Below are 23,456 nucleotides of genomic sequence, written 5' to 3'. Positions count from 1 at the left end.
CATTTCTAACTAAATAACTTATCCGTCTGCTCATTTCCAAAGGTTTTGCATGCCACTCAACTGTTATTTAAGTAATTTTCAGAAAATAGTGGTTTATCTTACATAAGAGACTATTTGCTTATAAATTATGCTGTGTAGTTCATGGATGACTGAGTTCGAATGAAGTGAAGATAGTTCTTTAAAGAAGTAACCCAGTGCCTTGTGGCCACTGCTTTGTCCTCTCTAGGAGGCCTCCCTGCCCTGCCTTGCCCGTGGCTGAGGGCAGCAACGACGCGCCTGGAACAGGAGCATGCTGCAGCCATGCTCCCTTGCTCCTAGAACGGGGAGGGGCTCCCAGACTTCAACTCCCTGTGGCTGTAGGGCAGTTGGTGTGGAAAGGAAGACGATGGGACATGAAGAACTAAGCCAAGGCAATGTGCCAGAGTCTAGCCAAGTCACGACTGTGGAAGAAACCCTCCTGGAGGCCCTGGATTGCTAGGTGGGCTCAGGAGAATATGGATGGGTAGTTGGTGCCACTTTATCTTTTACAGGTGTCATTCCCTCCTCTAGCGAGTGTGGGTGATAAAGTACCCCTGGTTCGATTTTGTTCATTCATTCATTCATTCAGCTAACAACTCTTTATTGAGCACCTACTGTGTGCCAGTATTATACCACCCTTTTCTGGTGGAATTACATCTTCAACATGTTTTACATGCTTAGCAAGAGAACGGATGACTCGTTTCTCTAGGCCAAGCCCAGTTTTAGATTTTTATGCAGTCAACATTAATTATCAGACAGCAGGAAGAGTCTGCTCTCCTTCATGGTCTCCGCAGAGCCCAAGACTAGGGGTCTGTATAGACCATTTCCTCCCTCTTTCTGAGAGACTTCTGTGCACTGGTCTTCCTTAAAGGACCCGGAGATTCCCGGGCACCATAAGAGACAAGCATTGTCTGGTGAGGCCTAGTCTCCAGGTGACTCCTGCCTTTGGGTGATTGCATTGGTGAGTCCCGCTCTGTTCATCATGAGAACAATAATAATCTGTGCTAGTCTGGATAGACTAGAGAAACAAATTCATAGAGACACTCGTGTGTATAAGAAAGAGCTTTATATACAAGAGCAATTGAATTTTGAGCAAATATCCCAGCCCAGTCCAGATCAAGTTCATAAGTCACATATTAGCCCATATATCCAATACTAGTCCATAAATTCCTCTTTAGACTCACACAGCCATGCAATACTGCTGAATGCAGGAAGATCACGGCCTAGCACGCGGAAAGTCTTGTGGATCCAGTGGCGGTGTAAGCATCTCAGCGCTGGCAGGGTCTCCACTTGGCTCCTCTGCGCAGGGCTCTAGCGTAGCTCCATGTGTCTTGTCCGCCGGAATGTCTGGCAGGGAGTGAGCCATGTGTCCCACCTCTGGTGAGCTATTTATCTCCTTAGCGCCTCCAAATCAGTTTATCAAGCTGTGACCTGATGGACTGGCTACACTCCACCCCTTCATTCTTAAGTCGCAAATGGACAGCAGCTTATGTAACGACCACAAATATCAGTAAGCAGAAAGCTGCTACAGATTTTGAACAGAGATTGCTCACAGGGGCTTTGCAAGCATCGCATGTTCCGTTCACGTCAGGAATCTGGAACTTATTTTCCAAAAAAAGGTACAGGCATACTCACTAGAAAATAATGGTTGAGTCACAGTTTATTTTTGTTGGGTTATTTTTTGCCCCCTCCCAAGGAAATTTTTATTAAATGTGAATATAAATCCTAATCTACAACGGAAAATCGAGAATGGAATGAAAAAGCTAATGGGACTTTTCCATGAAGATCTTGAAGTTCTCACATGCCATGAAGACTACTAAGGGTTAGGCAGGACGCCCGAGGTTTCCAGAAACAGGCTTGGCGAGAGGCGCTTATAAACCATCGTCACCTTTACCCGTTGTGCTGTCTTTCACTCCTCACTCTTGCGGGCTGAGCTACCATCTGGGGTCCTTTCTCCGCTTCAGTCCAGGTTGTTTCCCAACACGCTCCTCTTGGTCGTCATTATCAATCTCTACAGTATGTTTCTATGTGAGAGGCTAACCCAGGCCATGTGCTACATACCCTTTTATGAACGTGCATTTTAAGTCCGCTAAGAAACGAGTGGCTGCTGAATTGGCAGATGTTCTGTTAGGTGTAATTTTACCGCAATAATAAAAATAAATAAATGAGGAAAGGGAAGAAAGAACAAGAATGATGGCATGGATGTCATCTTTTATGACTCCCTATAAAATTACCTTTCTTGGAGGTCTTTGATGTCTCATGTGGATACAAGGTACTGGCCGTGTGATATCAGTTTTATCCTGAAGAACTTCCTTTAGTGTTTATTGTGAGGCGGTCTGCTGGCAACCTGTGACCTCACTTTTTATTTACCTGCAAGGTCTTTAGTTCACCTTCGTTTCTGTCAGATGGCTTTACTGAATGGGGGATTCCTGAAGGATAGTTTTTCCATCCAGTGCTTTGCCTATGTCATTCCAGTGTCTCTGGTCTTCCTTGGATTTGAGGAGAAATCAACTGTTAATCTTAGTGGGGTTCTCTTGTACATGACACAACTTTTCTTCTCTTTCTGCTGATTGTTGCCTTATCTTTGGCGATCATATTTTAACTATAGTATGTATGGGTATAAATCTCTTTGACTTTATCATGTTTACTCAGGTTTAGTTTCTTGAATGTATAGGTCCTTCTCTTGCATTCATTGTATCAAGTTTTTAGCCATTACTTCTTAGAATATTTTTTGCTGTGCATACCCATCCTCCCTGGTCTCCTTTTTGGACTTTCATTGTATGGGTATTAGGACACTTATGGTGCACACATTTATTTGAGTCTCCGGTTATTTGTATTCATTCTCTTCTAAAGCACTCCATTCTTCATATTAAATAATCTCCATCGATCTATTTTCAAATTTGCTGATCCTTTCTTTTTCCAACCCAAATCGGTTGAGCCCTTTCAGTTAATTTTTCATTATAATTATTGTACTTTTCAGCTTGATCAGAGACTACTACATTCAATAATGAATTACACCTCAACATGGAGAAGACAGAGGACCAATAAACATCATGATAAATGGAAAAAAGAATGAAGCTCTTGTCGAGGATTTATTTTACTTGGATCCTAAATCAATCCCCAGGGAAGCAATGGTCAAGAAATCAAATGATGGATTATATCATACAAGATGGATTTGGGAAGGAAAAAAAAGTCTTTAAAATGTTACAAAGCAAAGATGACACTGAGGTCTAAGGTGCATCTGATCCATGCTGTGGTATTTTCAGCCACCTCATATGCATGCAAAAGTTCGCCAATGAGTAAGGAAGTGTGCAGAAGAATTGATATCTTTGGATTATGGTACTGGTGAGGAATATTGAAATTGCTATGGTCTACCAGAAGACCAAATACATCTTTCTTGGAAGAAGCATCGTGAGAATGCCTAGAAGCAAGATTTCATCTCGCTTGCTTTGGAAATATGGTCAAGAAGACGCAGTCTTTGGAGAAGGGCATCTTGCTTGGTAGAAGGTCCTCAGAGGAGAGGAAGGCGCTCAGCAAGCTGGATTGGCAGGGGCTGTCCACAGAGCGCTCAAACAGAACCGTGTTGGTGAGACCCAGAAAGGGTTTCGTTCTGTTGTCCACAGGGTTGCTGTGAGTCAGAACCAGCCCGACGGCACCTCACAACGTGAACACTTAAATCCCATCAGAACTTTTGTTAGTCCTATTAATCAGTTTTGCCTCCTTGTTGGTATTTTGTACTTGATGAGTCTTTGTAATTCTTTAGACATGGTGTTCTTCAGCTCTCTGACTGTACCTGTCATAGGTGTGAAGTGTTTGCTTGTTAAAGGCCAACGTAAAGGCCTTCACAGGCAGATCCTCTCACCTGCGCTCCCTCCCTGGGCACAGATCTCACGCTGCCGTGGCAGTAGTTGCTCCACGCGGTTCACGCAGCTCCCCTGAAAGTTCCACCTCTCTCTTCTTTTTCAGACAGACTTTTCTTTTATATCATACTAACCCTATGGAAAACTTACAATAATACAAAGAATTCCCCATGTACTTCTTTTGGTTTCACAGCAATTTTTATTAGATCAGTGTTCAATGTTTATTTACTATGATTTGGTCCAGGACCATTGTTCTGTAGAATTGCCCTAATTTGGGTTTTTATGTTTCCTTAAAAAAAAACAGTCTTCACTGTGGTTTCACGGACTTATTGAAAATTGCATATTTGTGTGACATGTACGAATTGCTTGCCTAATTTGTAGAGGGGGTGGTGCCTTTCAATTTTCAAATCCTGAGACTTATTTATATATGCTCCATGCAGTTGCATATGTTGGGTATGTGCTGTCAGATACTTATCTATTTATTTATTTATTTTTTGCTGTCAGATATTTAGGCAAACATTTTCTCCCTGTTGGTGGCTTGCATAGTTTTACTGCTGTCTTCAATGAGCAGGAGTATTTTATTTGATGAAGTATATAATTTTTTTCTTTAAAAACGTATTTGTGACATGTTTGTTCCAAGGCCATGAAAATATGTTCCTACATTTTCTTTTAGAGACTTTAGGAAATTGTATTTTTAATTTACCTTATGTAATGTGCTTGTATATATATATATATATATATATACGCGCACACGTGCTCGTGTATACATCTATATATACGACATATTCAGCACCATTTGTTGAAGACTTTTTTTTCACCCATTCAGTTATTTTGACACCTTTATTGAAACTTAAATGATTATACACAAAAGATTTTCAAAAAGTTCATGCAAGAATGGAATTGAAAAATCCTGGGATTTTCCCATCAGCCTTTTGGGGCCCTGTCATATGTGTGGATCTCAACGTGAACTCTCTATTCTTTTACACTAACCCATTTGTTGATGTTTATGCCAGTACCACACTATCTTGAGTACAGTTATAGTTAATCTTAAAATCAAATTACATAAGCCCCTTTATGGTAACTGTTTTGTTGGCATACAGTTCACATGCCATACAGATCAGTGAGTTAAATGTGTCAAAAGAGTTCAGCAGTCATCACTACAAGAAATGTTAGAGCATTTTATTCATTCTTGTACTCATTGTCATTAACTACCTGTCTCCCCAACCTCCTTCGCCATGACTTTAAGAAACTATTCATCTAATTACTGTTACTATAGGTGTACCTATTCTGGATTTCATAGAAAGAAAATCATACCAAACAAACAAAGCCCACAATAAACAAACCCAAACAAATATACAAAAAAAAACCCCGCAATCCAAAATAAAGCAGAAAGTAATAAAGAGTAGAACAAATTTAAAATGGTTCAAAAAGGTAACTCAATGATACGGTATTAAATTTCAATCTAACTATAGAGCCTTGGTGGTGTAGTGGTTGCATGTTGGGCTGCGATGTGTACGGCCAGCTGTTTGAAAGCAGCAGCAGCTCTGCCATAGGGAGGCTGGGCTTTCTCGTCCTGCAGACAGTCACAGCCTCGACAACCCAGAGGGGGCTGCTGTGGGTCAGCATTGACTCCATGGCAGTGAGTTGTCTGCATCACTCCACTTTCTCGTGCCCTCTGTCAGCCAGGCCGTCCGCATCCCTGGCCAATGGTCAGAAGGGGTCCACCAAAGGCTTGGTCCATGCAGAGCCTCTGCAGATGGATTTGGGCTTCCGCAATCATCCTTCCTTTCTGCAAACTGGATGCTCAGAATCGAAGCTCCCCTGCAAGTCCCTCCTCTGGTCTTAGAGTGCATTGCATGAGGACTTAGCTGTCACCTAACTCGGATGGCTTGAAAACAACCCTCTGAGACTCCAGCACTGTTCTTTCTGATAGCCAGGGATCATCTGATTTGGGATAGCTTTTTTTTTTTAATCTTTAGTCTTATTTCTTAATTTTTTGGCCTGAAATTAATACAATCACTCCAGCTTTCTTTTAGCTACTTTTGCATGCTAGAACATTATTGATCCTTTTACTTTAATATGTCTGTATCCCTCTACCAGGAGAATTTTAAAAGTTCATGGGAAAATTCTGTTCTTTTTTACTTGTGTTTTTTCATGAACATTATGAAGCATCCTTTTAAGTCTTCTTTATCTAAAATGCACGTGATTGAGTCTTTTCCATCCAGTCTAAGAATCATTTAGAGTTGTGTGAGCTGGCCTATATTTAATGTAATTACTTAGATGAATAGATTCAACTTCATGCTACATGTTTTCTATTTGCCCTATGTTGTTACCTGTTGTTTTCTTCCTCCATTGTTTTTTTTAAATAATAAAAAGATGTGCCCCATTGTTGGGGTTTTTTATGTGCTCCAGTGTTTTATTGACAATATAAATGCTTTAGACTATATAGATCATAGCACATTGTAACATTACAAAGAATGAGAATTACAGGATACTCCATGGTACTCGTGCAAAATGCACACGGAGAACACGAGGCAGAGGGGCAAACCAAACAAGGGAATGCGGTGCGGTTCAAAACCAGAAGTGTGTACCAGGGCTGTAGCCTTTCCCTGTGCCTCCTCAATGCGCATGCAGAAAAATGACTCAATCCACTGGATTGCATGAGGAAGAAGGTGGCATCAGGCTTGGAGGTGGGCTTGTTAACAGTCTTTGATATGCAGATGACATAACTTAGCATGTTGAAGCACTCACTGATGAAGGAGCTACATGTAAACTCCTCCCTGGGGGATGGGCAACAGAAAAGTGGGTGAAGGGAGACATCGGACAGTGTAAGATATGACAAAATATAAATTATCAAGGGTTCATTGAGGGAGGGGGACTGGTGAGGGAGAGGGGAAAATGAGGAGCTGATATCAAGGGCTCAAGTAGAAAGCAAATGTTTTGAGAATGAGGATGGCAACAAATGTACAAATGTGCTTGACACGATGGATGCATGGATTGTGATATGAATTGTACGTGCCCCCAATAAAATGATTAAAAAAGAGAGAGAAAATGAGTGTAGGGAGGGAACATCTGCTTGAAGAGCCTTTGAATAATTGAAATTCAGTTTTAAGTTCTTTAAATAAATTCATACATATATGGAAAGAAACAAAATCAAAGACCGCAGGCCTCGGTCTGAATCACACTATGACATAAAGAAAACCGAAACCTTCACAACAGAGAAGAGGTTGAAGTTGCCAAGGGTTTCTTCTACTCGACTCCACGGTCAGCACCCAGGACGCACCAGTCTGGAAAGCAAACATTTAGAAAAGAATGAGGGCAGCATCTGTGCAAACATGCCTGAAGCAATTGATGTCTGGATTGTGACAAGAGTTGAAGAGCCCCCAATAAAATGATCTTTTAATGAAAAGAAGAATCTCAAGGATCTCCCTGAGTGAATTTGCTGCACGAGACCTCTTTAAGGTGCTAGAGCAGAGATGTCACTTGGAGGAAGGAGGAAGGCGCGTCTGACCCAAACCAGGGTGTTTTCTGTTGGCCCAAGTGCGTGTGGATGTTGGACTGTGAGAAAGGAAGTCTGAGAAAGTCCCCAACGCGTTCCCAATGGCGGGGAGCCACGAAGTCGGAAGGAGTTTGCTTGCGGATTTGGGTGCTGCCCTCCAGAGTTCTTTCTCTGCTGAGAAAGCCCCTCTTCGCTTACTGTCTGTTCTGGTAGCCCCAAACTCTATGTTTTGCTTATGCGCACACGTGAGACTGCTCCTTCCTATGTGATCTCCAGCCAGCCCCAACCATGTAGTTTAAGACTATCCCCCAGTGGAAGGTTCTGCACCCACAAACCCTTCTTTCTTTGTATTAATGGATCATTTTGTTGGGGGGGATCTTACAAGTATTAGAACAGTCCATAAATCAATTCTATCAAGTGACTTTGTACAGATGGTGCTATTATCATTTTCAAAGCAGCCAACCCTTTTAAAAAATCATTTTATTGGGGACTCGTACAACACTTACCACAATCCATCTGTCCATCCATTGTGTCAAGCACATTTGTACATTTGTTGCCATCATCATTCTCAAAGCATTTGCTTTCTACTTGAGCCCTTGGCATCAGCTCTTCATTTTTGCCCTCCCTCCCCTCTACCCCCTTTCTCATGAACCCTTGATAATTTATACATTATTATTATTTTGTCATATCTTACACTGTCCGAAATCTCTTTTCACCCACTTTTCTGTTGTCCACTCCCCAGAGAGGAGGTTGTATGTAGATCCTTGTCATGGGTTCCCCCTTTCCACTCCACCCCCCTGGTAGCGCCACTTTTACCACTGGCCCTGAAGGGATCATCTGTCCTGGATTCCCTGTGTTTCCAGTTCTTATCTGTACCGGTGTATATCTTCTGGTCTAGCCAGATTTGTAAGGTAGAATTGGGATCATGATAATGGGGGGGGGTCAGAATCATTTAAGAACTAGAGGAAAGTTGTATGTTTCATCGTTGCTACACTGCACCCTGACTGGCTCATCTCCTCCCCGAGACCCTTCTGTAAGGGGATGTCCAGTTGCCTACAGATGGGTCTTAGGTCCCCAATCTGTACTACCCTTCATTCACAGTGATAGGATTTTTTGTTCTTTGATGCCTGATACCTGATCCCTTCGACACCTCATGATCACATAGGCTAGTGTGCTTCTACCATGTGGGCGTTGTCACTTCTGAGAGCCAACCCTTCTTTCAAGGGTTAATACCTTTCTACAAGTATTCCTACCTCCTTTGGGTTGCTCATTTCTGCCTTCAAATGACTGTTTAAAATCATTTTCCCACAATTTATCATTGATATTGTTGTGAGTTGCCGTTGAATCAGTTCTGACTCATAGTGACTCTGCACAATTGAACAAAACACTGCACTGCACCATGCTCCTAATTGTTTCTCTGTGTGCGCCCCTTGTTGCAGCCACAGTGTCAGTCCATCTCATTGGGGACCTTCCTCTTTTTCACCAGCCCGCTACCTTACCAAGCATGATGGCCTTCTCCAGGGACCAGTCTGTCCTGAAAACATCCAATCTCTGTAAGACCGAAGCCTCGCCGTCCTTGCTTCTGAGGAATGCGCCGGCCTGCCTTCTTCCTTTCCTCGGTCCGCGGTACTTTCAGCATTCGCCGCCAGCACCGCATTTCAAATGCACCGACTTTCATCAGTCTCCCGTGCTCGGTGCCCAGCTTTCACAGGCCGACGAGGCCTTGGAAAAGACCAGGGCTGGGATAAGGCACAACGTAGTCTTTCACATCCTTGCTCTTCATTACTCTCGAGTGGTCTTGGGCAGCAGATTTACCTAATGCCATGCATCATTTAATCTCTTCACTGCTGCTTAAACTCCTGGGCAACGTCAACCTTTTCTCTGTTTAAAAATAAGTACCATAATGTCACCGATTGGTCCAGCTGTGAGTGTTTTGGTGTCCGTGGCAATTTGTTCTTATTACCTATACGAATGTTACTTTGACCTAGGCTGACTCCTGGTCCTGGAAGGATAGCTCGCTTTTCTTTTGCAGAATGCCTTTTCCTGGATTTAGGATCCTCAGAGGCTTTCTCACATCAGAAATGGAGTTTCATTGCTGCTGAGGAAATGTCTGCTGTCAGCCGTGTGGTTGCTTCTCTGCAAGTAATGTCTCTGGTGAATGTGGATCTTTAAATGTTGTCTTTGTATTTCTTTTCATAAAATTATGTGCCTGCAAGTGGTTTTGTTGGTGGTTATTGAGCTTGAGTCTTCAATAGAGTCTGTGGATTGCTGTGTTTCGTCGATTTAAGGAAATTCTTAGTCATTTTCCTTTCAGTGACTTCCTACTGTCCTTTCTCTCATTTTGCTGAAAGCTAGAGTTGAAATGGATCTTAAATCTCAAAGCTAATATCCTTCTTCATCTTGCTGTAGTCCTTACAATCATGGAACCTGTGAGGGCTGGCTCAAGAACAGCAATAAAGAAATGCAGTTCAATGAGATAAAATAATCCAGATCTTTTATTTAAATTTCCTGAAGAACATCCAAGGACGGCCCATTTATAGCCACTATAATAGCATCCGAACCCCCACATCTTCTCTTTACTTCTTTCATTCGACGCTTCCAAAAGCCTCCCTTCTCAGTCACACACACTGCCCCAAACCAGCTTTCTAGACGTCCTTTGGAAACTCACCAGCTGTTCACTTGACCCCCTCCGGCAGCTGAAGAAGTAGAGGCTGAAAGCTGGGCCCTCTGATTGGAGGGGAGCTGGAGGCTGAGCCAGGTCTGGGACGCGGACTACGTGCCTGTTCTGCAGGCCTGTCTGATCTCTCCCTAGGAAGGCTTGGTTCTGTGATTGAGGCACGTCCCCTGAGCTCCATGGGGGCCGTGTGGGTCACTCCCCTGCGCTCTAGGTACAGAACTTAGACCCACATCTGCGGAGGAACCGGAGGAACGCTTCTGCGTTGTAGCTCCAGGGAGGAGGTTGTCTGGAATCAGATGAGCAGGGAGCTGCCCACGGGATGTGGCTTCATGAACATCCTCATACACGACCCTTCTCTCCCCCCACCCCAGGGACCCAACTTGCTTTTGGAAAATCGGAGTAAGTGGAATCCTGATGCCTATGGCTTTACGATAATTGTGAAGAAAACACTCTAAAGGGAAAGATAATTGAATCGGCATCATTGGAGTGTTTCTGCTCAAGCAGTTACCTCGAACAGAGCACTCTTAGGTGACTCGCCTGAGAGCTGGTTAGCACAGACACTCTGGAGAAGATGCCACAGGATCGATGCCGAACCCACGGTGGGCAAATGACTTAACAGGGGAATGATGGGGAAAGACGTGAAAGGACACCACGTGAGCGTCTTGGTGAAAAAACCTAGTTTTTAAACTTAAACACACACACACACACACACACATAAAAGAACAACACCCTAGTCGCCCTTGAGCTTGACCAGTGTACTAGGTCACTTCCTTGAGCTGGGTCGAGGAAAGATAAGCTTTGGGAGACTATTTTGAGGTGTGTCTGTAGCCCTCTGAGGTTAAAAAATATATATCCCACTGCCATTGAGTCGAATCTGATTCATGGACACCCTGTAGAGCAGGATAGAACTGCCCCCTTGGGGTTCTAAAACTAACTCCTTACAGGAGTAGAAAGCCTCATCTTTCTTCCAAGGAGCAGCTCGTGGTTTTGAACTGCAGACCTTCTGATTAGCAGCCCAGCACTAACCATTATGCAACCAGGGCTCCTTCGTTAAGGTTAGATGAGTTGAAATTCAAAAGTCTCAAAATCAAGATACTACTACTCGACCTTGGTTGTTATCAATTTAATAATCAGTACACACTCCATCTGAATATACTTTCTCTATAACTGATTCCCGGTGTTATTTGTCTCTGAAGTAGTCGCTGTGTGTCTGTATGTTTCTCTGTGGTATTGCATCTTCATTTAAAAAAAACTCTCTAGGTTAGTGAAGCCTATTCTCCCGAGCTGGATGTGCTTTGAAACACATGTTTTTGGTTTTCTTCTTGGCCATGGCCTCTCTTGCTTTACCTTCCACTTTGTGTTCTTTTGAATAGTTTTGTCCCAGAAGCGTAAGTGCTGTAAGACAGAACGGTAGACAGTTGGACTGGATGTTAACATTCGTAGTGCCAGCAGGAATACAGGCTGTGGACACAGACCTCAGCAGGCAGTTAGGGACCAGGGGGCGTCTGCATGGTATGAAGCCCACAGCAGTACCATGAAACCTTAGCACGTGAACCAGTTGTACGAACAGCACAGAGATGGAAAACTGGCTGGCGGCCGGTTCTGTCTCCCGGGGATTTGAAAAGAACGATCAAGCAGTGGGTTCGGGTCTTGTCTTCACTGCCTGGAAAATGGCACTCCCAAACACACTCGACCACACGCAGCAGGAAAAGCAGAATTGAGGCCTTCTTAGATTTGCCTTCCCTGAAATCCACCAGCTCAGCACTAAATTTTGAAATTGTATTGTTCTGTCGAGAAAAATGAGTTCATTTTTGTTTCCTTGTAGATTTAACAGGGTCACCCCAAGGGCTGTTTGTTCCCCACAGTCAGATATCAGTGATCCCCTGAAGGACTTCTTCCGCTTGATGTGAATTGTAAAATAAACCTATTTCCCAATTGTAACACGATGGCTTTACTCCTGACTTCAGCTGGCTAACAGCCCTGGCAGTGTAGTGGTTATGCATTGGGCTGGCAACCATAGTGTCTGCAGTTCAAAGCTACCAGGCGCTCCATCGGAGCAAGACGAGGCTTTCTACTCCCCTGCAGAGCGACAACTCCCAGGGGCAGTTCCACCCTGTCTTAGAGGGTCGGGGTGAGTCGGAATCGACTCGATGGTCGTGGGTTTGGTTTTGGTTGTAATCGTTTCCAGAGCCCTTGTTCATGCGCTGTGCTCAGTTCTTGGTACTGAACAACTTGTTTGACTGGGTGGGACCCTTGTGCGTCAGAGTAGAGCTGCGCTCCCTCTGGTTCTCAGAGGCTTCAGCCTTTTAGAAGTTGGTCTCTCTAGGCTTCAGCCTTTTAGAAGTTGGTCTTTCTTCCAAGTGCTGCTGGGGGCCCCACACCACCCACCTTTGAGTGAGGGGCATTGCCCAGGCAGCCCTTACTGGGCTCTTGCACTAGAGAAACAAATATGACAGGTATGGAGCTTGTCCCAGGAAACTCTCGGTCTCATCAGAAAGGAGGATGTCAAACATCTTCGCAACCAAGTCATTGGTGAAGACCTTGGTAAGGATGGTGGTGGACAGAAGGTTCAGGGTCCTAAGAAAGAAGACCACAGGAGGCCCAGCATAGCTTTGAGAGCAGTGCAGTTGATCAGACCTGAAGGGGGAACACTAAGGATTTTACATAATCGCTGTGCTTCGGTGTTCTGCGGCCAGGCTACAAATATGTTTTCTCTGAATCATGAAGACCAGTGTAAATGGAGTGGGCCTTTTACAATACCTTATGCTATAGTTTATTGTGCCAGCCTGGCCGATAAACACAAGTAGGATTAACTGAAGGGCAGAGGGATAAATGACTTGCTTGTTCTGTGCCTCAGTGTAAAGGGGTACACTACCTGTGGGATACCCAGCCCGTGGACTGTGTCGCTGTAAGTGAGGTCCCTTCAAGCCCACATGATTGGAATGTTCATCTCTGGACCTGGGGACCGACAGTTGATGACAGTTGGGGACCTGCCTTGCTGTTTGCTGCCTGGATATATATAGCCCAGCTCTCTCTACAGAAGGGGACTGGCAATTGGCAGCTCTCAAGCCTTAAAGGACTGCTAGTGTCTCACTGCTTTATAATTTAACTGTTAATTTCTTGTATTATCTTTCTGTATATAATTTAACGGTTCATTTCTTGAATTATATATCTATCTTTATAAATATATTTATATATAATTACTAGCAATCTGGTTTGTCTCTCTAGAGAACCCTGTCCAATACACCTTATTGAAAATCTTATTTTCAGGCTCTCTGTGACTAACCCTTTATGGATTTTTTAAAATAATGAGCTGCCATGAATTATGTGATTCTGCTTTGCCTTGGGAAAGTGCCCGTGGTCATCATGAGGGTTTTCTTTGGAGAGAGCGGGACAGCTCCGCAGGGAATCGTCTGTGGGTCCAGGACTCCCTTGGAGTTCTGTGGGTGCCACATATACACTGCAGGATGCTGGGAGTTTCTGAGGGGTGGCAGGCTCAGCACCCCGCTGAATGAATGGACATCCTGGAAAAGGTCCCTCAGTTCCGCATCTCATTTGGAGAATGCTTTCCTAGTCTTGGACACAGAGCTGCCACAGCCACAGGGGCGGGAGGGTTGAGGGCAGGAGCTGGTTGGGGGGCCTTTTAATGGTCCCCCATGAATTTTGAGGTGAAATCAAGTCTTCTCCTCACACGAGAAGCAAGAAGGGTGCCAGAAGACATTGGGCATTCGTTGTACTGCCTTGATAACTAATGCTGTGGGGCTTTTCTTTGAGGTTTTTTTTTTGAGTGGAGGGGTGGGGGAGTGGTGGACCATGTGTTCAGCAGGGTGAGTTGTTTGACCTAACAAAAAAGACATTGCACGGCGACAGAGGCAAAGTACTTCTACCTTTAGCATCGGTGGGCTCTGGGCTGAGGGGGCCAAGGAGACAGTCCTCTGTTCTCTGAGACATCACACAGTGGACACCCTGGATGTCCTTGAAGAGGTTGTTGTCCATCATCTGGCAGAAATTTAATTAACCTCAGGGGACAGGATCCCATTAATGGCTGATTGAGGAACTCGGGCATCACCTGCGAAGACATGGAGATGTCTTGTCGTTTGATGTAATAGTGGCTATTAGGTAAGCCACTTGCACATAGAAACTGTTTTCTTGAGAGGAAGTCTCTGCCCACCTACTGTCCGTGTGTCAGCCGTGTGTGTGTGTGTGTGTGTGTGTGTAGATATGAGTACAGTGAAAAGCAAGCTGTTGTTGGTGGATCTTCTCAGTATAGAGCGTGCTCTGTGCTGTGTTCTGGGTTTCATTTAATCAAAGAATAAAACATTATCTCCCCATTTTTCTTAGAAGGAAGCTGAGTCCCAGGCTGAGGAACAAGTAGAATGATGATTCTACCCCAGAACTGCCTAACTTCCAAGTCTGTCTTTGCTCCTTTCCCCCTGGGAACTATTATACTGTACTGTACTCTTTTTGGTCTGAGAATACTTGGAGCATAAAACACAAGCAGACTTTTAGAAGAAAAACAACTCGAATGAGCCTGATTGACTGTGCCTTCATTGGTGGGAAGACTCTCGCCTCTGTGTGTGAGTCCTCTAAACAGCCTTGGCAGCGTGCTGGCGCTGTCCGCATCTCTGCTGCCACAGTGGAGTGAACAACGGGTCCTGCTGGGCTGCACCCCCACGCTGCCTGCGCCTGAACCATCTGCCCTGTACGACTTTATCGCAGCCACGCCACGCGTCCCAGAGAAGGGAGTCTGAGTTTCTTCATCTGCCCCTGGCTCCATGGGAGGCTCTTGTCACATCCCTTGCCTCCTGCTCACACACACATTTTCTCACACCCCTGCACATTTGCAGCACTTACCAGCCAGCAACACGTTATCAGTAAGGAGTGTCTGGACTTATGAAAGGTGATACTGTGCTTCGCGTGGAGTCTTGGAGAGAATCGGTACAGCATGATAAACTCAAACCCCCTTCTCTGAGACTGCGGCCCTCTACCATGTCCTTCCTATAGCTGATGCCCTATAATCCCATAGCAACCGAATCACCTCCCTCGGTGGCCTTCTGGAGCGCCTTCAGCTTCTAAGCCCTGGCCTGGCCCTGGGAAGGAGCTCTGGGGCAGGCAGAGCCATTTCAGGGGAGGCTTTGTTTTTTGCATCCCCTGCTTCCCTGGAGCCCACCTGGTGAGAGCTCAAGACCCAGCCCTTCATGGGGTCAGCACCGAAAGTGGCAGGCACCACCATGTCAGTCTCCTTGACCACTGTGCCCCCGGCATCCATGTCAACAGTGCCTGGGATACAGTCAACCTGAGTTCATAGAGCAATATCACTGCTTTGCTTCTTGGGGGAGGTGAATAAATTGACCAGTGAAGAAGACACAGAACCAGACCGCATGTTCCTTCTGGTTTGCATAAGGTTGGGTCACAACTACGGACATCAGTGTTATTCGGTGCTCTCATCTCCAAAATGGTGGGAAATACTAAAGTCTTTGGAAGATGAAGCGAGAGAACCCAGATATACTACATATTGAACACGTAATTGTAGTTGTGGTTAGCTCCTGTCTAAGCAATGGAAAGCTCTTGAGCTTCCACTTCATGGCTCAGTGACAAACTTGGGACACGGCACCCAAGGTGATAGCTGGTGACTTACTGACCCCTCACCATCTTCTCTCCCCCTCTTGTTCTGCCTTCCCTTTGCCGCTGCATCTGCCTTTTGGGCCCTGGTAGCCCCCATCCCCTGGCCTCCTCATGGTACTAGTGAGCATGGTACGTTGCTCAGCAGGAGATTGCTGGCTAACACTAATGCTTGGTGAGGACCAGTGGACTTGACCTTTTAGATAAGCCAAGCGCTTGGGTCGTGTGTCTACCTGTGTGTTTTTCATTTCCCAGCTTAGAACTGCTACAAATCACGCTGCTCTTTGACGGGGCCCTGTGTTACTTGGACAGTGATTACAGATACACGAACGCAAGGATGTTCACTCAAGCCTAAAATTGTAGCCAAGGATTTGACGAATGCTGTTTTGCGCTCAACCTTCATTTTGTACATGTGACCCACAGTTGTGGGTAAAACTGCTTGGCAAAATTCCGACCTACCCAGAGTTTCTGGTAGAGCTGACAAAACCAGCCGTTTTAAAATGAAGCCAGGGCGTCTGCAACTGAGAGACTCGATGTGGGTGATGCTTTGCTCGGTTTTAAGCAATTCCTTTCCCATGAGCTGTTTTCTTTTTATTTCTCTCAGCCTTTTCCGTTTGGCTCTGTATACAAGTGATAAAGTGTTGGTTGATTAATGAATGAGCTAGTTGAACTCTTTCCCCTCTTTAAGTACGAGGTTCACAGTAACTTCCAGTAAAGAATAGCTTTCTCGGTGAACGGTGGTGTTAGTGCTCGTGGGGTAGACTCTGCTGTTTTAAAGGCCACGATTGAGGACGGGCACCAGGAGTCCTTTATTAGATTTCCAAGAAGAATCAAATTATTCTTGGTGGTGGTGTTCTAAAGAGGAGATCAAATGATAATAGTTCTGGATAACCTGCTTTAAAGAACCATGTATACTCGAGTATATACAGTAATCTAGTGATGACAAAAAAAGGAACTAGGGATTAAAATCAAATGAGTGGCTATAAATGTATTCTATATTATCTCTATTTTTATTATTATATATTTTTAAATTATAATAAAAATTTTGAAAAAGAAAATATGCATAATTGGTAGTGCAGCTTTATGTTACTGTATTATACAGTCATCAAAATAACATCTTTAAAAATCATTTTATTGGGGACTCATACAGCTCTTATCACAATCCATACATCCATCCACTGTGTCAAGCACATTTGTACATTTGTTACCATCATCATTCTTGGTATCAGCTCATGCCCCCCATCCCCACCCATCTTCCCTCACAAACCCTTGATAATTTGCAAACACTTTTTTTCATGTCTTACACTCTGATGTCTCCCTTCACCCACTTTTCTGCCGTCTGTCCCCCAGGGAGGGGGTTATATGTAGATCCTTGTGATTGGTTCCCCTTTCTCCCTGGTGGGTGATTTTTAAGTCTGAGTTTTCTAAACTTTCTACAGTGACCAAGAGAAAAACATAAACTTGTCAAAATGTAAGAAAGTCTTTAAAAAGGGACTAACCAACTCTGCATTGTGTCAATTGTTGAAGCGTTATTTCCAGCTAGCTGTTTTATGTGTGACTTGCTCCCATCAGCCTGATATCCGATCAGTGTTTACATGACGGGCAGCCTTGTGGTCACGGGCATGTTTTTGGCCATGTGCTGCCCTGGACTTTGACCTGGACTCTGTCTTTGCTGCTGGGGAGTGTGCGGAGGAGCTCACAGCCAAAAAAAAAAAAAAAAAAAGCAGTCACTACAACCATCTCACTGATTTTTAACCTGTTCTAAATATGCTCTGTTAACATGATTTCTGTCTTATTTCAGTGAGCTGGACATGATTTCCACACGGGTGATGGACCTTAAGCTCCGCGAGGCTGCAGAAGGCATGGGGGAGGACAGCCCAGGTAAGGTCCTCACCCCCATGTTCTGGGGAAAGCCTCCATTACTTCTGGGCCAGGAGAGGCTGACAGAGCCGGCTCCTTGGGGGTTCTTTTTGTGGAGAAAAAAGGGCTCCGTTCAGAGTATTCAGCCCCCCTCCCCCCCCCCCGCCCCCAGGCCCCTCCCAATCTCCCTGATGTTTGCCATTCAGAGTCAAAGACTTGTCCTGTCCTTCTTTATCCGTCAAGGGGGGTTTTGAGGTGGTTTTTCTTCATTCCTGAAGGTAAGCATGCCATCAGCCTTTGGCTGCCTTGAAAGTGAAGAAAGGGAGACTGTAACTGCAGTCCTTTATCATCCAGACCACCCTAAGTTGTCCAGGGGAGGTTGGGCAAAGTAGGGGATGACCTCATCCTCCAGGAGAAATAATTACATAGAGAGAGAGCCTTTGGCCCCTCTCCTTTAGGCCCGTGAGTCTCTCGGGGGACTTTTATGTATGTCCTTTACTAAAGTCTGTGATCATCATGGCGTCGCGAACACCTCCCAGGGGTTAAGCACTCAGATCATTGCTTTCCTGTTTATCCGTGCAAGGGGGCTTCAAAAAGTTCATGGAAACAAAAGTTCCATCATCCATTCATGCCTGTTTTCCACGACCTTCTTGAATCCCCTTTGTATGTTTTAAAAGAGTTGTAAACAGACATGAAAAGCTGTGATTGGCCCACATTGTACCTTTTCTCCGGATTAGCCATTTATGTTCTGAATTTTGTAACAAAGTTTAAACCCAAAATATCAATAGTGATTTTCTCTGATATCGTTCAAAAGGAGCAGCCACTAATAAGCTGAAACCCCAAGTTTATGAAGTACTGTGCTTCGTATATTATAGATAACCAATACCAAACCCAGCCCACTGCCATCCAGCCAGTACCAGCTCAGTACCCTGACGGTCAGAGTAGAACTACTCATTTGGGCTTGCGAGCCGCTCAGTCTGGATGGGAACAGACCCACTCATAGTCTCCCAAGAATTAGTGGCTGGGGAGTTTGAGCCACTGGCCTGTCTGTTAGCAGCTCAGTGTGTCAGCCAGGGCACCACCAGGCTCCATATTCCATAGAGCTGTCTCTTACTAAACATCAGAACCCCTTTCCTCCTCAGTAGTGACTAAATTATCCCCACTCTCAGAGCACGCCTTAGAAATCAGCCCCAAGACAACAAGGCGTTTTAAAAGTACTCATATTATGGAACAGTGAATTAGTCATTTGGAACTTAAGACATATACTTTGAAGAAGCTTTTTTTTTTTAGTCTAAAACAACCTCAGTCAATGCCAGTTTGGGGTACTGTAACTCATAAGGTAACTGAAGAAATCATCCTGAAGAATAAGGTTTTAAAAAAGTAAGAGAGAAACTAATAATTTTTCTTGAAGAGCTAGGTTCTTGAGACCAACCTCTTCCTATTAAAACATTAAAATTGTGGATAATAATTAAGCACATTTTTTAAACAAATAAAATGCTTTTCCAGAGCAGAAAGCCTAGTTTTTCTTTTAAGGAATGACTGATAGGCTTGAACTGCTGACCCTGCAGTCAGTAGTCCAATGCTTACCTGACAGGACAACCAGGCCTCCTCATATAATATGGTAGACTTTAAAAAAATTAATATATAGTTATAGTAACTATAATCAGGCGCATTGTATTATTCACTCCATTTAAAATGAAAGATTGTCATATTGAGCTTCTCAAACCCTATATGCTATTAAAAGAAGGATCCATCTTAAGCATAAGAATAAAAAAAGTTGAAATTAAAGGACAGAAAAACATACCATATATGTACTGGGAATTGGAAGCTAACATATCTGTATTTCTGTCAGTCAAAGTTGTGGCAATTAAGGCAAAAAACATTACCAAAAATATAGGGACATTTCCAAAAAGATTTAATTTCCTAGCAAGATAATACTTTTTTATTTCTTTGCACTAGCATAATACAAAAAATGTTATTCAGTAGAAATTGACAGTTAAACTAAAATAAGAAAACCTATCATTATAGTGGGTAATTTTTAACACCTCTCTCAGTAATTGATAGAACAAATGGATAGATATCAGTAAAAGTACAAAGCATTTGAACTACCTAATTTTTAAACCTTGTAATCACTGACATATATAGGACATTGAAGAAAATGCATTCTTTTCAGGCGTACTAGGAACATTTATAAAAACTCCATATGTCAAGCCATAAAGCAAGTTGTGACAAATTAGAAAAAATTCAAATTTTGCAGAGCACATTCTCTGGTCACAGTGCAATTAAGCTAGCAGTCAACAACAGATTATTCAAAATTATCCAAGTGCTTGGAAATTAAGGCATGCTCTCTAAATTAAGACACATTCTTCTAAGTATCATAATGGCAATTAGAAAATCTTTTCAACCAAACAAAAATGAGAATACTATATATCAGAGAATTTGAATGTAGCCAAGACAGACGTAGAGATGTAATGCCTTAAATATGGATATCATGAACACAGAGAAATCCAGAAAGTTAATAAGCTAAGGATTTCTCCTAAGAACTCACCTGAGCTGCTAAGGTGACATCTTGGAGACTCCGGGTAGCTAGGATGTGTGGGGGAGAATGGAGATTGTCCAGAGAAGACGGCACAGAGTATCATAGTTTCAAACAACCTTAGAGTCGGACTCAGCCCTGCCACATCCCACCTAACTTGGCACTGACCAACCAACAAAACCAGCTGCTGTCCAGGAGACCCCATGTGTGTCGGCATAGAGCTGTGTGTGCTCCGTAGGTTTTTCAGTGGCTGGGTTTCTGGAGGCTACTACGCCCACCTTTCTTCTGAGGTGCGTCAGGGTGGGCTGAAAGTCTGGCCTTTTAGTTAGCAGCAGGCACCTCCACCATGGGCAACACCATGTGGTATGTTTCTCACTAAAAGGTTTTAGGTCGTCATGCCTCTTGGCAGCCAGCAAAGCACCCCTTGCCTCCTCCCACTGTGCTGGTGCCGGTGCACACGGGAGAAAGCTCTGGTGCAGTATTTTGAAAAAGCATGCGATCGTGGGACTTTTTGTTCTCAGGGCTTTCATTGGGGATGGTGTATATTTTAGAAATGAAAACAGGACTTGGTGCGAGAGGGAAATCATGAGCTTAAAGCTTAAACTTTATTTATTGAATGCTGCAACATCAACAGAAATCAAGATCGGGTTTGGGGAGTGTAAAAATGGTACAGTGTATCCTGTACAAGAAAAGCCTTTTCAGGAGTAAACAGTAGCTGCCGGGGCAAAAATCTCGCTTTGTTTCCTTCACGTGCACTTCTGTGTTTGGTGAGTTTGGGCATGCACAGTCTCATCCCTCTGTTTGTTTTTTTCTCAATTTGTCTAGGAAAGAAAAAATCCAAATTCAAAACTTTTAAGAAGTTCTTTGGGAAGAAGAAGAGGAAGGAATCCCCCTCATCCGCAGGAAGTAGCACCTGGACACAAAGCCAGGCGAAGAGTGAGGCTGCCCCCCTGGAGTCAGGGCCAGTGGGCTATGAGTCCGAGGATGAACTTGAGTAAGTTGCTCTTGGACTCCACCAGATCTGCGGGGCCCAGCACGCAGGACCAGTGCCCGGGCCTAGGCCGACCCAAACGTTCTTTTTCACCCTCTCGGGTAACGTGCCCGGCCTCCTGACTTCAGTTTTCTCCTAGGACACTCTTTCCTAGAAAGTGTTTTTGGTCTTTTCACCCATAAAACCGAACCCACTGCCATCCTATCGATTCCAACTCTTAGCAACCCTAAATGGCGGAGTAGACACCATGGGGGGTGTCTGAGACTGTAACTCTCTTTATGAGAGCAGAAAGCCTCTTCTTTCTCTGTCAGAACACCTCGTGGATTTGAACTGCCGACCTAGCAGCTAGCAGCTCCATGAATAACCCACTATGCCACCAGGGCTCATTTTTTTTCACACAAAGGGCTCTAGAAAGTATTAATTGGGCAACTGCTATGTGCCAGGCTCTGTTTCTATTAAAAGTCACATGACCTGTGGAAGAGAAGGCATACTATATATCATTTTATAAATAAACAAACCTAATCCTAAAGAAATTGTGGAGCTTGCCCAGCATCTATAGTTGGAGGATGTCAGGATATGGACCATTGTTTAATTTGGCTTAAAATCCTTTTGAGGCCCTAAGTACTAAACTAGAAAATGGCCTGTCTTTAAAATTGAAGTTGAGTAATAATTCAATTATTTTTCTATTCATGTGATAGAAAAACACCACGAAAGTTTCTTGCTGTTTATTCTTAAAAAACAAACAAACAAAACCAACAAAACAACCTAAAATACCATTAGGAAGAACCAACCCAAAAGGTATGAAAGTCTAGTGAGGAAACCCTTATCTTCCAACTTATATTTCATCAAAATTGTCAGAAATTGCTCAGTGGCTCAAAGGAAACCAAAGCACCATATTAGTTGCTTCATGAGCTAGTGTCTCCCCCCACCCCCATTGGCTTCTAAATTTGAAGGATGAAACTGGTGAGAAGGCATCCTGTCCCCAAGGATTAAGGAGCAGACTTAGATAAAGTCCTGGGCTGGAGCCTCCCAGTGCAGTGCCATCTCCTTAGAAGCTTTCATTCTGCGCGCGCGTATGTGTGTGTGTGTGTGTGTGTGTGTGTGTGTGTGTGTGTGTGTGTGTGTGTGTGTGTGTGTGTGATAAACAGGCATGACGAGACGTCCGCCAGCTCAACCATGTTTACCTGTGTGACACACACTACACCCTTCGTGTTGGGTCATCACGATTACTATCCTCCTCCAAATTATAGTGCCCCCCCCACACCACCATTAATATAAACAGGGGTCCCTGGTGGAATGATAGTTAAGCATTTAGCTGCACACCAAAAGGTCAGCAGGTAGGACCCAGGAGCTGCTCCGTGGGAGAAAGAAGTGCCAAGTCTGCTTCTGTGTCGGTTCCCAGCCGTGGAAACCCCGTGGGGACAGTTCTCCTCGGTCCTGTAGGGTCTCTGGCGAGTTGGAATTGACTCCATGCCAAAGGACTTGGCTTTTTTTCATGAATAGAAAGGCAATCAGCGCCCCCACGCGGTTCCGCTCTTTGCCTGGCTTTAAAGAAGTAGCAATTGCACTGACCACTTGGTGGCAGCAAACGACGGAAAAGGAGAGATCAGCTTGTGTTTGTGATCTGGTGAGGCGGTGACCTGGATGGGGTCCAGGTTGTTTGTGTTACATGAAACCTGAAGAGGAACCTGCTGGCAGCCTCTGGGATGGAAAGATGGGGCTTTCTACTCCCATAAGCAGAGTTTGGGAACTCACAGGGCAGGTCTGCCCTACCCTAGGGTCACTCTGAGGCGACAGTGGCTCTGTGCCAGTGGGTTTGGATTTGGTTTGGGAGGGCGTGAACTGTACGTGGGGTTGAAAGCAATGCACTTGCAACCCTGGGAGAGGAAGCTGGTACCAGAGGGTGCCTTTGGTGCTGCCAGTCTGTTCAACTCAGGGCACTCCCAGGGGACCGAGGAGAACTGCCCCACAGGGTTTCCAGGGCTGCCGTTGTCACGAGAGCAGGTTTCCAAGTCTCTGCCCCAAAGCAGTAGATGCGACCAAAATGCCCATCTTGAGTTAGCAGCTGCCAGCAGAGCATCGCCCAGTGTGCTCTCTGACCGGCCGCAGAGCTGTACCCCCCCCCCCATCTCTTAACGAGAACACACAGTCCTGGTGCTGGGGAGGCTGGGGTGGGGGCAGACGGGACGAGGGGCCCGGCTCCCCGATCATGGCTAGGCGATGACAAGCTGGAGTGAAATGGCCTGTTCCCTGTGTCATGTCCGCCCCATCACCAGAGTCCAGTAAACACACCGGGCTTCTCACGTTTGCGCCCCCAGGGCCTCACAGGGGCCTGAGCCTCCATGGTGTGCAGTTTGCCGGGGTTGACGCTGGGAATGGAAGTCAGGAGACTT

General features: G+C 44.7%; 1 protein-coding gene across 1 annotated transcript in view; it reads left to right on the top strand.

The window, feature by feature from the left end:
- Nucleotides 1-23,456, top strand: part of CRACDL (CRACD like) — a 123,248-nt gene that overhangs the window by 51,582 nt on the left and 48,210 nt on the right. The window contains exons 3-4 of the mRNA XM_075563213.1: nucleotides 17,478-17,557; nucleotides 20,898-21,066. Coding sequence (XP_075419328.1) covers nucleotides 17,488-17,557; nucleotides 20,898-21,066 — 239 coding nt within the window. The 5' untranslated portion in view covers nucleotides 17,478-17,487. The remainder of the gene's footprint in view (nucleotides 1-17,477; nucleotides 17,558-20,897; nucleotides 21,067-23,456) is intronic.

This window comes from Tenrec ecaudatus, chromosome 11 (assembly GCF_050624435.1).
Source record: "Tenrec ecaudatus isolate mTenEca1 chromosome 11, mTenEca1.hap1, whole genome shotgun sequence".
In the NCBI taxonomy this organism is placed as follows: Eukaryota; Metazoa; Chordata; class Mammalia; order Afrosoricida; family Tenrecidae; genus Tenrec; species Tenrec ecaudatus.
This window is presented reverse-complemented; position numbering and strand designations above follow the sequence as displayed.